Here is a 17,870-nt window from a genome sequence, read left to right as displayed (position 1 = left end):
GTCTAGGTCTGGCATCGGTTGCTGTCGCCTCTTCCCTGACGTCAGTGCGCCAGGGGAATAAAAGATACAGCAGATGCCATTTTCTTCAGTTTTTCTTGCCCCAGATGTCAGATGCCACAAATAGGTAGGCTGAAAAATATATCAATAAGAAATGCATACACAAAAATGTCATTTCCTTCATCTACAAGCAAATACACCAAAAAGTTAGTATAGGATATAGAAGTGCAAATAAGTCCCAGCAAAGAGAAGGGGGAAGGTGGGTGGGTAACCTGGACTGCAACAGTGAATACACTAACATCTACATTTATGGTAGGTACACAACTGCACTATGTTCATCGTGTTTCACTGTTGCAGTCATTACTCTTGGGTTGAATCCCAAAGCTGAGGAAGGGTGGCTGGGCTAAATAGGATTAGGAGAGGCTATGAGGCCCTGCAGAACTGCAGTGGCGAAGCCTGCTCTGCACTTAAGAGTAGAGAGGCAAGTGGTAGTGCTTTGTAAAGGTGTGCACTGAACTCCAAGTTGCAGCCTCTAACATTTCTTTGGTTGGTACTCCCCCGAGGAAGGCTGCTGAAGTGGCTGCTGCTCTGGTGGAATGAGGCCAAATGCCCTTAGGCACTGATTTGCCATGTTGAGAATAGCAGAAATGGATGCAATGGCCTATCTATTTAGAAACAGTCTGTTTTGAAATAGCCTTTCTTTGTGATCCTGCAGCATATGACACTAGAAGTTGCTCAGTCTTTCTGAAAGCTTTAGTTCTGTCCAAGTAGAAACGTAACTGCCTGTGTATGTCCAAAGAATGCAGAATTTTCTCACCCTTGTTCTGTGGATTTGGGTAAAAGGTAGGCAAGTGAATGGTTTTATTGAGGGTCACACTGGACACCACCTTAGGCATAAATGTAGGGTTTGTCCTCAGAGAAACCCTGTCTGGATGAAAAATGATGAAAGGTTCCACAGCCATGAGTGCTTGTAACTCCGAGACTTGCCTTGCAGGGGTAATGGCTATGAGCAGTGCTGTTTTCCAGGATAAGAATTTAATATCCGTTGTTGATGCTGGCTGGAAAGGAGGCAGTGAGTTTTTCTAAAACAAAATTGAGGTCCCAGGCCAGAATTGGTGCTCTCCTTGGAGGCCTAATGTTTTCGGCCCCTCTGAGGTACTGCCTTATTAAAGGGTGAGAAAAGATAGGTAGTTCCGTATTGTAATGTGCAGAAATGGCAAAGGCATGAATCTTAATTGATGAGAAAGAAAGGCCTTTGTTCAGCATCTCAGTCACGTATTGTAAAATCTGAGGAATGTTTGGTACAGTCATGTCACTGCCTTGTTCCTGGTTCCAAGCACAGAATCTCTTCCATTTTTCTGCATAAGACTTTCTGGTACTGGGCCTCCTGGCCTCCAAGATAACATCCATAACAGCTTTTGAAAGAGGAGAGTTCAGAATGGCTACATTATTCGCCATGCTGCCAGATTTAAGGTCATGAGTTGGCTGTGCAGGATCTGATTGTTTTGTTGGGTCAGTAAGTGACAAGTTTGAGGCAATATCCATGCTGGACCTTGAGACAAGCTCTTCAAGACTGGGTACCAGTGCTGGCGTGGCCAGTCTGGTGAAATCAGAATCATTTTTGGTTTCTCTTGTCTGACCTTTAGGAGTACTCTGGGAAGGAGAGGTAGTGGGGGAAAAGCACATACTGTTAGATCCAACTGAATGATAGGGCGTCCACTTTCCATGCTTGCTTGTGGTAAATCCTTGTGCAAAATCTCTGCAACTGACAGTTGTGCGGGGAGGCAAATAGATCTATGTCTGGGCATCCCCATTTCCTTATTATCATCCTGAAGACTTGTGGATCCAGTTTCCATTCGTGGGGATCCATGAGGTTTCTGCTTAGTTCGTCTGCCAGAGTATTTGTTTTTCCTGGCAGGAATTGTGCTTGCAGGTGAACTTGAAAGGCCAATGCTGTGTCCCATAAGGTCATTGCTTGTCTGCAGAGGGGGTAGGAATGAGTACCTCCCTGTTTGTTTATGTACCACATGACCGTAGTGTTTGTCTTTATCAGTAATTGTCCTGGATGAAGCAGTTCCTTGAAAGCTGTCAGGGCATTTTGAACAGCTAGCATCTCTTTTTGACTGATGTGAAGATGCATCTGGTTTGCAGGCCATGTGCCCTGAATACATTTTCCTGCCAAATGGGCCTCCCAGGCATAATCTGATGCATCTGTTGTCAGTGTTTGGCTGTGGGTAAACTGAATGGCAGACCCTTGTTGTGGTGACAGGCTTCTGCCCACCATCGAAACTCCTGTTGTAGGCAGGGAATGAGTGCAATTACTGTCTCCAGGCTGCGGCAATGCTGAGTCCAAACACTTTTCAAATACCATTGTAGTTTCCTCATATGCAGTCTGGCATATGGAATTAGTAGAATGCAGGATGCCATGAAACCCAAGGCCTGCAGGATTTTCCTTGCAGATACGTGGGTTTTTGTTGCCAATTTCTTGAAGTAAGTAGTCAGTTGTTTTTATATGTCTGGCGGGAGATAAGCCATCTGGGCAGTTATATTTAAGCTTGTGTCCAGAAATATTATCTCTTGAGAGGGCACTAGTTTTGATTTCTTTATGTTTACTATGTACCCTAGGCCAATTAGTAATCTTTTTACAAACGCCAGAAGCTTTAGAAGAGTGTCTTTGTTCTCTGCTTGAATTAAGCAGTCGTCCAAGTAGGGATAAATTTGAATTCCTTTTTGTCTGCAAAACGCAATTACTGGTGCCAGGCATTTTGTAAAGACCCTGGGCGCAGTAGATAAGCCAAAGGGCAGTGCAGAGAATTGGTAATGCATTGAGCCAGCTAGGAATCTGAGGTATCTTCTGCAAGATTGTCTGATTGGGACATGCAGGTATGCCTCTTTTAGGTCCAAAGTTACTAGCCAAGCCCTCTTGCCAAGCATGGGCAGTAGCTGCTGAAGAGTCAACATCTTGAATTTTGGAACTTCCAGAAAAGTACTTAGTATAGGTCCAGAATTGGTCTCCAGGTTTTGTCCTTCCTGGGTACTAGAAAAAGTCTGGAGTAAAAACCTTGCCCCTGCTCTTGTTGTGGTACTTGCTGAATGGCCATCATGTCCATGAGGGCTGTAATTTGTTTTTGTTCCTCTGCTCATTGATTGTGTGGCAGGTCTGGCATGCCCTTTGACCTTGGCAGGGTGTGAAAGTGGAACCTGTAGCCTTGGGACACTATGTTCAGAACCCATTTGTCTTGGGTACCCATTTGCCAATTTGATGAAAAAAGTGCTAGCTTTCCCCCTAAGGGGGCCGTCAAAAGGAAACTGCTTGGAACTGGTAGAGGAAAGTCATTGGGACTGTTTCCTGTAAGGCTGTGATTTGTCTTCTCCGCTTTTGGAGGTAGGAGCACCCCCATTGTTTAGGCCTGTATGAGCCTTGGGGCTGAGATCTGCCTCTGGGACGCCTGTATCTGCCTCTTTGTGGTCTGTCTGAGACTGGAAAGGACCAATTTTTAGAAGGCCAGTTCCTGCTAAACCTGGGTGGCTGTACCTGTAAGAAATCCTTGACTGTCTGCATGGATTTTGCTTTATCCTCCATTTTTTTCAACACCTCTTCTGCTTTAGTACCAAGCAAAGTATCATGCTGTAATGGTGCATCTAATAATTTTGCTTTAACATGATCAGGCAGATTTTGTTCCTTTAACCAAGCATGCCTTTTAATAACAGAACTTGTAACAGCGGCCCTGCAAGAGGCCTCCAGTGAATCATAACCACATTGCAAAGTATGCTTTCCCACTTGTTCAGTTGCATGCAATAAATCCTGCAATTCCTTGTTCTCTGAACATTAAGTATTTGACAACATTTTCTGTTTAAGTAGTGACATTAAATATTGCTGATATTTAAGTATATGAAATTGACAAATTAAAGCCCTTACAGCCAGGGTGGCAGAAGTGTATACTTTTTTTCCTCCATCTGTCTAGAGCCCTAGAATCCCTATCAGAGGGGACAGGGTTTTTTGCAGTGGAAGCCTTAATCCCCTTGGGACCCTGAGATATAGTTTCTGGGTTAGCAGCGGGGTTTTTATATAGGAATTTATGAGAATCCGGGACCCTGTAGTATCTGTCTGACTTAGCAGGTGCAGGGGGTAAAGAGTCAGGGGATAGTCCGGACTCTGAAAATACATCATCTACAATGTCTAAAACAGGAGGAATGGCAAGGGGTCTATGCTGAGGAAGAAGCAGGAAGTCTATGAGCCTTTTCTTAGACTCAGAATAATCTTGGCTCTCCAAGAGGAAATGCTCCCTCATAGTATGCAGTGTTTCCCCGAAGGAATAGTCCTCAGGAGGAGAGGCTGAAGGAATGGATCCTTCAGCATCAGAATCCTCATAGGGAAGCATGGAGAAATCCTGTTCAGAAGAGGAATCAGGGGAAATAGATATCTGATCAGAAGAATCATACTCTGTCTCTTGCCTAGGCCTCTTATCAGGAGGGGGATGGGAGCCCCTGATCAAAGTAATTAGGTCTTCGGCCATTTTGAGCATCTGTTTTTTAGACATGGTAGTCTGAATAGGAGAATGCTGTACTTGTTTCTTTGTCTTTAGAGCTGCTTTAGTCTTTGAAGCTGAGGATGGCTTAACATATAGTTGTGTAGGTCTGAAGACACCCTCAGAAGCCGATGCCTGCTCAGCGGGTCTGGACCCATCTGAGGGACTGATTTCCGAGTGTCCAATACCGTGAGTATCCAGAGGCCCAGTCGGCTCCACGTGGGAGTCGGTAGCAGCCTGTGGCTCTGAGGTAGCAGGCGCCAGGGGCTGCGAAAGCGCCTCATTGAGAACCGGCAACTGGCCTAGAAGAGACTTCATCGGTTTTGGACCTCGGATGCCTATCCTTGTCCTTGTGTTTTTTGTAAACTCCGGTTGTCGGCTGTTCCACCAGCATTATATAATTAAAGGAGCTTTCTTTAGTTATGTTAGGAACCTGGGTGGGAATTCCCAGATATGCTCAGAATTAGTCCAAAATGACAAAAAATACACCAAACCCACAGACATTGCCAACATCCTAGCTAACAGGTTCAGCATAAACTTCTCCCCCCCCTCCCCACCAAAAGGGCAAATATTTATCCCAGCAGAGTGCTGCCCCCCTGACATCTCAGATGCTCAGGTAAGAGCTGCCCTCTCCAAAGCAAAAAACACAGCATCAATGGGACCAGACGGTGTCCCGGGCTGCGTCCTACATGAACTCCAAGAAGAGCTAAACCCAAACATAAAACTACTGTTCAATCTCAGCCTTACTACAGGATATGTACCCAAAGAGTGGCGTACAGCAACAGTGGTCCCTCTCCACAAAGGTGGTGCCTCAACGGATCCTGGAAACTATTGCCCCATAAGCCTGACTAGCTTGGTCTGAAAAGCTATGGAAAGGATCATCATAGACCTCATAAATAAAGATATTGGGGACCTACAGACACTGGATCCTACCCAGTTCGGCTTTGTTAAGGGCAGATCCTGCCTCTTAAACCTGGTTGATTTCTTTGAAACAGTCACCAAGGCCATTGACGAGGGGAAGGTGGTCCACACAGCCTACCTGGACCTCGCAAAAGCCTTCGATACAATACCCCACTTGGGCATTATAGATAAGCTCACCAGCTTAAATATAAACCCCTATGTCACTAGATGGGTTGCAAACTGGCTCAAGGACAGAACCCACATGGTTAGAATTGCTGGAGCCATGTCAGACTCCAAACCAGTTACAAGTGGCATCCCCCAAGGCTCAGTCCTTGGACCACTCTTGTTCGCTATATATTTCTCGGAGGTACAGGCCAACATGGAAGGACTGTGGCTGACTAAGTTCGCAGATGACTGCAAACTGGGCACCATAATCGACTCTCCAGCCGACACAAGCATCCTCCAAAAGGGCCTCATAGAAACAGACAACTGGTGCCAGAGCCATGGCCTCAAGCTAAACGCCAAAAAGTGTATAGTCATCCCCTTTGGCAAAAACAAAGTGCCCACAAATTACCACATAGGTGATAATCCATTAAGTACAGAAGAAGTAATTAGGGACCTGGGGACCCAAGTTGATAGCAATCTCTCATTTGACAACCACGTGGCCAAAGTGGTTAGAAAAACATTTTATATAGCCCACCTAATCATGAAGGGATTCACATCTAGATCAGGGGAGGTCATCGTGCCTCTTTACTCATCCATCAGGCCCATGGTTGAGTACAATGCCCCTTTTGGGATGTACCTTACCAGACACCTGCAGCAACTGGAAAGACCCCAAAAGTACCTCACCAAGAGGATCATAGGGCTCAAACAGATGCCATATGCTGCCCGGTTAAAGAAACTCCAGCTCTACTCAGTGGCATACCGCCTGCTCAGAGGCGATCTGTGCCTGACGTATAAAGCCATGTCCAACCCGGAATTAATGGACATGCTGCACCTCAGAAAATCCAAATCCCATCGAGCTACTCGCTCGAGAGACTTGAACCTCAGCACTGAAATAAATAGGACATGCTGGAGGGACAGATTCATAACCCAGAGGCTCCCTTCACTCTGGAATAAAATCCCAGTCCAGGTTAGGCAGAGTCCCTCATTGACTCTCTTCAAGAGGAATCCTGATGAGTGGATGGGAGATCGTATGTTTACCCCGGGTATCACTTCTGTGTCACTGTCAGACAAAGGCACAGTATACTAACCTCGAAAAAGGGCATAGCAAAATTAATTTAAAATGGGTGGCGAAAGCCAAACACACTGGCTAGGCTTATAAATGCCCTAGGGCAGATAAGCCTAGTATGAACCTATGAACCTAAATCTTCGGCCAAAGTAATGAAAAGCAAAATCGAACTGACGCTTGATAGTGCGTTGGTTAAATCTAGCACAAAACAGACAGCTAGCAACGTTGTGATCAGGGCCTAGGCAAGGAATACAGTAAGAATGAAAATCCTTATGAGATATTTGCTTCCCACAAGAAATACAATTGTTAACTTTTTCTGACATCGGTCTGCAGCAAGAAAAAAATTTCCCCAACGGGGTACTTAGCTTTAATGAAGACTTCGGTTCTGAAATTCAGCTTTGAAAATATCAGGAGTCGGCCGACCGGCACTTGCGAACTGCTTTTGCTTCGGGCACCGCGCGGCAAGAAAGACTGAAGAAAATGGCGTCAGCTGCATCTTTTATACCCCTGGTGCACTGACGTCAGGGAAGAGGCGACAGCAACCGACGCCGGACCTAGACTTTGGAACTCGGGACGACTGTGGGTAGCCTGCCAGCAGGATAACTCAAGAGTAATGACTGCAACAGTGAAACACGATGAACATCTAGAAAGTCCAAAGGATGAGAATGTTGAAGCCATACTCTCTTTAGGAACTACTGTAGCTTTCTCATATGAAGCCTGGCTAGAGGAAGGATAGGAATGGTGGAAGTCATGTAACCCAGAGCCCTTAGAAACTCCCTGGCCACAACTAAGACCCGAGGAAGAAGGGATTGAAAAATAGGCAATTAGAGTCAGAGCCTTGGGTGGTGGCAGGAAAGCCAGCAAATGGTCTGGAGCCTGCACCCAAGGAAAAAAAAAAACACGATCCTGAGAAGGAAGCAGGAATGATTTCTGGAAGTTTGCTGTAAAATCTAGGCTTTTCAAGAGGCAAACAGCATAGCTGAGGTGCTGATGCAGGGCCTCTGGAAAGGAAGCCTGAATGAGCAGGTTGTTCAGGTAAGAAAAGATTTCTTTCCGCCCTCATCCTGCAAAAAGCAATCACAGGAATGAGGCATTTAGTGAAGAGCATTGGAGCAGTAGAGAAGTCAAATGGCAAAGCAGAGAACTGAAAATGCATGGAAAAAACAAAGAATGCAAACATTTCCTAAACGAGGATGAAAAAGGATGTGAAGATAGGCATCCTTGAGATCCAGAGAGACTAGGAAAGCCTAAGGAAGAAGAAGAGAAAACAGGGTCTGTAGAGACAACATTCAAAAGGAAGGAACCTTCAGAAAGGTGTTAAGCTGAGAAAGATCCAGAAACATTCTGGAATAAAATCCCTTTTCCCCTTAGAGGAACGGAAACTGCTTTGATGGCTCTGAAGTGCATCCAGAAAAAAGGGCAGATTTCCTGAGGAAGTTGAGGAATGCCCAAAAAAGGAGGAAGGGATTTAACACCATGAAATACCCTTGACAGATGATGGACAGAACCCAAAATTCTTGGGTGATCCTAAGCCATTTATGAAGAAACAGGGAAAGGAGGAGAAATAAAGGAACCTGACTTGCAAGGGAGGGAAGAAAGTAATCAGACAGAACCTGGCTTATGTGGAAAATAAGGCTTCTGAGTAATAGGAGTCAGAGCAGACTTAGCAGGAGGAGCCCTTCTAGAATCCTTTTTACCTTTGGGATGAGGGTGAGCTTGTCTACATACAAAGGCAGGCTTGGAAGGATAATTCCTCTGAAATCTGGCAACAGTGGAAACAAAAATATGTTTCAATTCCTGCATGGCCTTACCCTTCTCCTGTAGGGACTTAAAGTTCAGCAGATGCACAGCAAATATAATTTTATTGTCAAGAGGAGCATCTATCAATTTAGCCTTAATATCATCAGGCAAAGGTTGGAGGCAAAGCCACGAATAACACCTTAACACATAACCAAAGGCAGCAGCTCTAGAAAAAGCATCAGGTGCATCATAACACATTTAACTGAATGACAGGCCACTTGAGAAGAGGATCTCAACAAAGAGAGGAACAAAGCCTTGCCCACAGAATCAGGAAGGTGAGAAATAACCTGATAAGCCTGACAGAGAAGAGCTAAAATATACCTGGCCATATGGATGTAGTAGTTAAGAGCCCAAAAGGCCAAAGTAGCAACAGTATACACCTTTCTGCCCAGCCTTTCCAAGGCCCTACCATCTTTGTCAGAAGGAAGTAATTTAGTTGAAGACAACAATTTGGAAGGTTTGTCAGAAGAAATGGAGATAACAGAGGGGTTAGCAGGAGGACATTTGTAAAGAAACTTACAATCATCATGCACCTTATAAAACCTATCAATGCTTTGAGGGGCTGGGATACAGGCACTTGAGAAGCTGCTGAAAACGTGTCCAATGAGGAAGCAAGGACAGGAGGGACAGCAGAGGGCTTAGAAGGCTCCATCTAGAGGAATTCACAATACTTCTTCTGATGTCAGAAACCTGGGTAGTCCCATTTAAAAAAATTCCATCATATGAGAGAGACTATCCGCAAAGGAAAGCTCGTCAAAGGGAGAATGTGGACTAATGGAGTCTTCCTCCTCAGAAAATACAGTTGTGTACACTTACCATAAATGTAGATGTTCGAATGTATTCACTGTTGCAGTCATTACATTTGGGTAATCTGCTGGCAGGTTGCCCTCAGTCGGCCTGATTAAAGTCTTGGGTCCTGTGTCGGTTGCTGTCCCTTCTTTCATGACGTCAGTTCGTCAGGGTTATAAAACATGCAGCCGACGCCATTACATCAGTTTTTCTTGCCCCACATGTCAGGTGCCCCCAAATGGGGAGCAAATAAAATTAAAAACACAAAAAATATACCTCCAATCCCAAAAGCAAATACACCAAAAGGGCTTTTAAGCATAGTGAAAGAAAGTAGAGGTAAAGCCAGTGAAAAATAGGGGGCTGGGGGGAGGGTAACCAGGACTGCAACAGTGAATACACTCGAACATCTACATTTATGGTAAGTATACACAACTGTACTATGTTCTTTGTTTTTCACTGTTGCAGTCATTACATTTTGGTATATTCCCAAAGCTATGGTTGGGTGGAGGGAATTATACAGCATTAGGACCAGCTATAAGGCCCTGCAGGACAGCAGTGGCAAAGCCAGCACTGGATTTAGAGAAAAGTGGTAAATGGTAATGTTTGGTGAACGTATGAACTGAGCTCCAGGTAGCAGCTTTTAGAATGCTCCTGGTAAGAACACCTCTGAGAAAGGCTGTAGAAGTAGATGTAGCTCTGGTGGAATGGGATATGATCCTCTGGGGGATAGTTTTTACATGGTGCATATAGCAGAAACTAATACAATGGCTTATCCATTTGGAAATGGTCTGCTTTGAAATAGCCTTTCCCTCTGCCCCTGCAGCAAATGCCACCAGCAGTTGTTCAGATTTTCTTTGAGATTTTGTCCTGTTTAAGTAAAATCTAAGTTGTCTGTGTACATCCAATGAATGCAGAATCCGCTCCCCCCTTGTTCTGTGGATTGGGAAAGAAAGTTGGCAAATGAATGGTCTGATTAAGGGCCACACTGGATACCACCTTAGGCATGAAGGATGGATTGGTCCTGAGAGATACCCTGTCCGCTTGAAAAATAATGAAAGGTTCCACTGCCATAAGTGCCTGTAATTCGAAAATCCTTCTAGCTGAAGTGACTGCTAAAAGGAAAGCTGTTTTCCAGGAGAGAAATTTTAAGTCTGCAGTAGCAGCTGGCTCGAAAGGAGGGAGAGTGAACTTTTCCAATACAAAATTGAGGTCCCAGGCAGGGGTTGGAGCTCTCCTGGTTGGTCTTAAGTTTTTGGCCCCTCTGAGATACTGCTTTAGTAGAGGATGAGAAAAGAGGGGATGTTCTGTGTTGTAATGAGCTGAAATGGCAGAGGCATGGATTTTTATGGAAGAAAAGGACAGGCCCTTGTGAAGCATCTCAGTTAAGTATTGTAAAATATCAGGAATGTTGGGCACTGCTGTGCTTATCCCTTGAGATTGATTCCAGGAACAGAATCTTTTCCATTTGGCAGCATAAGATTTTCTAGTGCTAGGCCTTCTCGCCTCCAAAATTACATCCATCACAGGTTTGCGGAGGGATGCTAAGGTTGAATTTAGGTGATTAGCCACGCTCCAAGATTCAAAGTTTGGAGCTGAGTGTGTAGAATTTGGTTGTACTGCTGAGACAATAAGTAATGTGTCTGAGGAAGGTGCCAAGGTGGAAAGTGTGACACATTGCGCAGGAGTGGGTACCAGTGTTGGCGAGGCCAGTCTGGAGCAATCAAAATCATTTTTGGTTTGTCCTGCTTGACTTTTAGTAGAACTTTGGAGAGCAGAGGCAGAGGGGGGAAGGCATAGACTGATAGGTTTTCCAGCTGAGGGATAGGGCATCCACTCCAGGTTTATTTGTGATGAGTTCTTGTGCAAAATTTGTCCAACTGATAGTTCTGGGGTGAGGCAAAAAGATCTATGTCTGAGCTCCCCCATTTGTGTGTCAACATGTTGAAAATCCGTGGTTCCAGTTTCCATTCATGTGGGTCCATGAGATTTCTGCTTAGTTCATCTGCCAGAGTATTCAGCTTTCCTGGCAGGAATTGAGCTTGTAGTTGCACTTGATAGGTCAAGGCCATGTTCAACAATGCCATGGCTAGTCTGCAAAGGGGGTAAGAGTGTGTACCCCCCTGCTTGTTTATGTACCACATAACCATGGTGTTGTTTGTCTATGATTAATTGTCCTGGATGAAGGTAGTCCTTGAAGGCTGGCAGTGCATTCTGTACAGCTAGCATTTCTTTTTGATTGATATGAAGGTGCATTTGATTTGGGCTCCATTTGCCCTGAATGCACTTCCCTGCCAGATGTGCCCCCCAAGCATAGTCTGATGCATCTGTAGTTAGGGTTTGGGCAGCAGGGGGTGGTGTGAATGGCAGTCCCTTGTTTTAGTGGCAGGCCTCTGCCCACCATAGGAACTCTAGTTGCAGGCAAGGTATGATAGGAATCATTGTTTCCAGGCTGTGACAATGCTGACTCCGTAGACTTTTTAAGTACCACTGAAGTTTCCTCATATGCAGTCTTACATATGGAATTAGAAGAATGCAGGAGGCCATCAACCCCAAAGGCTTGCAGTATTTGCCTTGCAGAAAGCAGGGTTTTTGTGGCCACCTGTTTTGAAGTTAGCCACCAAATGAATTTGCTTCTCTGGCATAAGGAAAGCCATCTGGGCAGTTGTATTCAAGCTTGAACCCCGGAATGTAATTTTATGAGAGGGTACCAGTTGTGATTTCTTTTCGTTTATAGTGTACCCCAGACAAGTTAGAACAATTTTTACAAACGCCAGAAGAGTGTCCTTGTTTTCTGCCTGAATTAGACAATCATCCAGGTATGGCTATATTTGAATATTTCTTTGCCTGCAAATACTGGAGGCAGGCACTTTGTAAAGACCCTAGGCACAGTAGATAAGTCAAAGGGCAGTGCAGAGAACTGGCAATGCAAGTAGCCTGCTTTGAAGTGGCGGTATCTTCTGCAAGATTCCCTGACTGGTATATGCAAGTAAGCCTCTTTTAAAATTAGAGTCATCAACCAGGAAGTAACTGGTGAAGAGTCAGCATCTTGAATTTTGGTATGTCCAGAAAGGTGTTTAGAGTAGATAAGTCCAGAATTGGACACCATGATTGGTCTTTTCTGGGTACCAGGAAAAGTCTTGAATAGAAACCTTGTCCCTTTTCCTCTTCTAGTACTGGGTGAATAGCCCCCATGCTCATAAGGGAAAGTACTTGTTTCTGGGCCTCTGCCCACTGATTTGGGGGCAGGTCTGGCCATCCATTTGGAATTGGCAATGTGAGGAAATGAAATCTGTATCCCTGGGATACTATATTTAAAACCCATTTGTCCTGGGTTATAAGTCGCCAGTTTCTTGCATGAAGAGCCAGTTTTCCCCCCAAAGGGGCGGCTAATTGGTAAGTGCTTGGTAAAAGTCATTGAGACTGCTTACTATAGGGAGGTGTCTTGTTGTTTCCAGATTTGGAAGAGGAGGCACCCCATTGTTTTGTTCTGAAAGTCCCTTGTGACTGAAACTTGGAGCCTTTGGAATGTCTGGGTTTGACTTGAGTGGCTCTCGAAGGAACTGGAAAGGACCAGTTCTTAGTAGGTCAGTGCCTACTAAATCTTGGAGATTGCACTTGTAAGAACTCTTTCACAGTTTGCATAGACTTAGCTTTATCTTCCATCTTTTTTAAAACTTCTTCAGCCTTATTACCAAAGAGGCGGTCCTGTTGTAAAGGAGCATCCAACAATTTTGCTTTAACATGATCAAGCAGATTTTGCTCTGAGTAAAGCATGCCTTCTTAGCACAGACCCAGTTACAGCAGACCTGCAAGAGGCCTCCAAAGAATGAAAACCACATTGCAAAGTATGTTTTCCAACTTGTTCAGCAGCTGAATGCAATAAATACTGTAAATCTTTGTTTTCCACAGTCAGAAATTAACATAATTTTCTGTTAAAGCAATCCCATGATATGCTGTTGATATTTAAGCACATGAAATTGAAAGGTTTAAAGCCCTGATTGCCAAAGTTGCAGAAGTGTAAACCTTCTTACCCCATCTATCCAGCGCCCTGGAATCTCTATCAGAAGGGGTAGGATTTTTAGCAGTAGAAGCCTTAATGCCCTTGGGACCCTGAGAAATGGTTTCAGGATCTGCAACAGGATTTTTGAAAAGGAATTTGTGGGAGTCAGGAACCCTGTAGTATCTGTCTGGCTTACAAGGAGCCGGAGGCAGAGAATCAGGAGCCATACTAGATTCTGAAAAAACATCATCAACAATGTCTAGAACAGGAGGTATAGCCAAATGCCTATGCTGGGGAAGAGGAAGAAAATCCCCAAGTCTCTTTTTAGATTGAGAGAAATCCTGACTTTCCCAGTGGAAATGTTCCCTTAAGGTATGTAAAGTTTCCCCAAAAGAAAAAATCCTCAGGGGGAGAAGCAGAAGGAATGGAATCTTCTGCATCAGAATCCTCATAAGTAGGTATAGACAATTCCCGTTCATTAGAAGAGTCAGAAGAAATAGAATCCTGTTCAGAAGATTCATAATCAATGTCTTGCCTAGGCCTCTTAGAAGGGGTGGGGGTTGGCTACCCCTGATCAGAGTAATTAAATCTTCAGCCATTTCGATCATTTGTTTTTTAGGCATAGGGGCCTGCACATGTGGCCCAGGCGTCATGTTTTTAGGCATAGGTCGAGATTTTGGCCTTAGTTTTGAAGATGGCATCGGTCTAATATACAAATCTGTCGGCCTGAAAACACCCTCATAAGCCGGTGCCTGCACAGCGGCTCCGGACCCATCCAAGGTAGAGACATCCATGGGTTCCATAATTGAAGCATCTTGCGGCATACCGGACTCTAAAAGGGGCTCAGTAGAGGCCTGCGAATCAGAAGTAGCGGGTATCAGGGGCTGTGAACGCACCTCACTGAGTACCGGCGAACTGGCGACTGGCTTAGAAGAGTCGTCGGCAGTTTTGGCCTCTGTCTTTTTCTTTGCATTTTTTAGGTATTCCGGTAGTCAGATTGCTAACCAATGACATTTATGGATAATTAGAGTGTGAGCCAAAATATTTAGATGCAAAAATGTACCGATGTTCGATAGTGCGTTGATTAAATAAAGCACAAAACCGACAGCAAGGTACATTGTGGTCAGGGCCTAGGCAAGGAATACAGTACAAATGAAAATCCTTATGAGGTATTTGCTTCCCACAAGTAATGCAATTATTAACTTTTACTGACATCGGTAAGAAGCAAGAAAAAGTTTCCCCAACGGGGTACTTAGCTTTTTAGTTGAAGACTTCGGATCTGAAACTCGAAATCGAAAATTTCAGGAGTCGGCCAACTAGCACTTGCAAACTGCTTCTGCTTCGGGCACCGAGCGGCAAGAAAGACTGATGTAATGGTATCGGCTGCATGTTTTATACCCCTGATGACCTGACGTCATGGAAGAAGGGACAGCAACGAACACAGGAGCCAAGACTTTGTTAATCAGGCCGACTGAGGGCAACCTGCCAGCAGATTACCCAAATGTAATAACTGCAACAGTGAAACACTAAGAACATCTAATGGAGAAGGAATCTGACAGGAGTAAGCCAATGACTCTTCTCCAGAGTCCAGTTCCTCATCAGAAGAATCCCGCTCCCTAGGCTGCTTAAGGACAGCAGGTAACCAAGGGGAGAGCAGGAAGTGAAACCCCCAAGGGGGGGGACTTCAAGGCCATAAGTGCATTAAACAACCATGTGAAATCCTGCCATCCATGCGGAGGATCCTTAGGAGCAGGGAAATATGTTTTGTTTTCTGCTTCTTTTTCAAAGGGATGTCAGCCCTAAAGATCATAGGAGGTTTGGACCCTGGCCGACAATCAACATAGTGGGAATCTCCTCCCAAACAAAAATCTGTGCAACACCCCTCAGTCCCTTGGATATGGTCAGCTGCATTTCCGCCTCAACATCCATGATGGATGTCTGCAAAGCCTCAGAGGACATGCGAGAAGCCAGATCCATGTTGGCCTCCAAAGCGGATGCAGCACAAAAATCCAACTGAATAACCAAATGATTCCCCTGGCTTTCACCAGCCTCAAGAGAGATGTCTGGGGAGATGGGACAGCAGCAGAAGCCAACCTAACTTTTCTGGTCTTCTTCTTGGCAGATGCCTGATCCTTGGGCAGGGACAATTCAGCCATCACAACCTAAGCCAACAACGTAAGATGTTGGTTCTCTAGGTAGATAGACAAGGAGGAGAGACAACTACATAGAGTCTGAGGGATAAACACTTGACAAATCTGGCATGATGTATTGTTGTGAGAGGAATCCAAGCAAAACAAACACTGCTTGTGACAGTCCTTATGGGGAATCTATCACCCACACTGACAATTTCCCTTTCTGGATGAAGTGTAACCTCGCAACTAAAAGAAAATAAAGAAGATAAGAAAAACAGAAACAAGGCACTCATCTGAAAACAGCTTGGTAACCATTACAAGTGAAGGAGTGTTCAAACTGACAAACGAAGCTGTTCATTCTGGGGGCAAAGAAGTTCTGAGGTAGGTATGTCCATACATCAACCTTTATGCCCTACGCTGTGAGCGGGGAACATATGTGTGACATACAGAGTCCTTCTAAAAAATCAAAGACTTTAGTATACTGACCGGACGTACAGCTACCATTGGCATGGGATCTCTTTAGTAAGAAACACTGCAACAGTGAAATGGAAGGACATCTAGAGGGCTCGCCAACAAATTAAGTAACTTAGTAGTAAAACTGAAGGGCCAGACACCTGCAAATGTGCTCTATAAATGCATTTTAACAGACTCCACATATGTGGTTCATTGAAGGGATATTGGTGAAGCAGAGCCTGTGCCTAAAATGTTCAGACTCCACCAGCGCCAATTCCTGACACCGCAGCTCTAACCTGCTCGCTGGCTCACTTTAAACCAATCAGGCTACCTAGTATAAACAGTTCAAAAAAAGAAGAAATAGAAGGGAACTTAGATGCTAACTCTTAAAGGGCCATCTATTAGTCATGTACGCCTATACAATGCCGCCTGACAAATGGCTTTAGTGTGAGACACGCACCCATGAACAGCAGTAACCTTTGGAAAAGAAAATTATGGTAAATTACCATGCTGTAACTGAAACGCAAAACAATAACCTATGCAGTATGATGATGTTTCAGTGATGCATGGTACACAATAAAAACAGCGTTTGTCTGTATTACAGTTACACAGGTTAAAATGATGGTAAATTACCATGCTGTGACTGAAACGCCAAACAATAACCTATGCAGTATGATAATGTTTCAGTGATGCATGCTATACAATAAAAACAGCTTTTGTCTGTATTACAGTTACACAGGTTAAAATGATGGTAAATGACCATGCTGTGACTGAAACGCAAAACAATAACCTATGCAGTATGATGATGTTTCAGTGATGCATGCTATACAATAAAAACAGCTTTTGGCTGTATTACAGTTACACAGGTTAAAATGATGGTAAATTACCATGCTGTGACTGAAAAGCAAAACAATAACCTATGCAGTATGATAACGTTTCAGTGATGCATGTTATACAATAAAAACAGCTTTTGTTTGTATTACAGTTACACAGGTTAAAACGATGGTAAATTACCATGCTGTGACTGAAACGCAAAACAATAACCTATGCAGTACGATAACGTTTCAGTGATGCATGCTATACAATAAAAACAGCTTTTGTCTGTATTACAGATACACAGGTTTCTAGTTTCTCCTTTATGATGAAAACCAGTCCCAGCTTAATACATCAAATGTATATGCAAGCATTAAGCACACAATGCAGTGTTTTCATGAAGTTCTATCCATCACATTATACAAAGGCCACAAAGCAATTACATAAGCAGCCAAAGCAAGCTCAACATCAATAGCATTTTAGTAGACATTAATGACCCCCCCTGCAACCAGCGTTCACCACAGAAGGCAAGGAGGCATGAAATGCAATTTGTCACACCTTGTTAAAATTACCACCATCAAAAACTCCACAGGTGATTAGCCGAATGTCAGGAGTAAGCAAACATGAAGCAGACAAAGAACAACCACACCATAAGGCGGTTAGCGAATGTGTGCTTTCACCATCAGCAGACCATGCTTTAATCAGCATGCTGTATACTGCAAGTTACTTACTCCTTCAGAGTGGGAAAGTTCTCCGTTGGTTTGGCTGGACGAATACAGATTGACGTATTCACCCTCACCAGCTTCCTCGCTAGCATTCTCGCTCTACAGGAAACAGGAGGAGAGTAAATACACAGCGATACCCCATGCATAATAAATAACTCAATCAGAGCAAGCCAATGGTTCTATATCTTTCTTATTCAATGTTCTCAACAAATGGTTGAAGAGCAAATGTTACTGAAATCCTAATATGAAATATTCCCGATATAAATGCAAAGATGACAGTACTTTTTTGTAATCAGTTTGGGAGTGTACTGCTTTGTTAGAGCACATCTCTGTAATGGTGCACCCACTGTTTTTTTGTAAATGAACTTATGTGCCAGTGTGATCAAAATTACCCTAAGCAAACCTGAAAACAGCCCAAGGCTGTTGCATATTAACCCTGTTAAGTAAACAAACATGCAGACTACCCTCACTGTAGAAATGCCACAGATAACTATTCCCACA

At 44.1% G+C, this 17,870-nt stretch overlaps 1 protein-coding gene across 1 annotated transcript in view; it reads right to left on the bottom strand.

Moving 5' to 3' along the window:
• The window catches only part of RAPGEF1 (Rap guanine nucleotide exchange factor 1), a 2,911,094-nt gene that overhangs the window by 1,024,137 nt on the left and 1,869,087 nt on the right, over window positions 1-17,870 (bottom strand). The window contains exon 13 of the mRNA XM_044058589.1: window positions 17,376-17,468. Coding sequence (XP_043914524.1) covers window positions 17,376-17,468 — 93 coding nt within the window. The remainder of the gene's footprint in view (window positions 1-17,375; window positions 17,469-17,870) is intronic.

This window comes from Protopterus annectens, chromosome 16.part0 (genome assembly GCF_019279795.1).
Source record: "Protopterus annectens isolate FY-2018-M chromosome 16.part0, PAN1.0, whole genome shotgun sequence".
Taxonomy (NCBI): domain Eukaryota; kingdom Metazoa; phylum Chordata; order Ceratodontiformes; family Protopteridae; genus Protopterus; species Protopterus annectens.
Note: the sequence above shows the minus strand (reverse complement) of the source record. Positions and strands in the feature narration are given on the sequence as shown.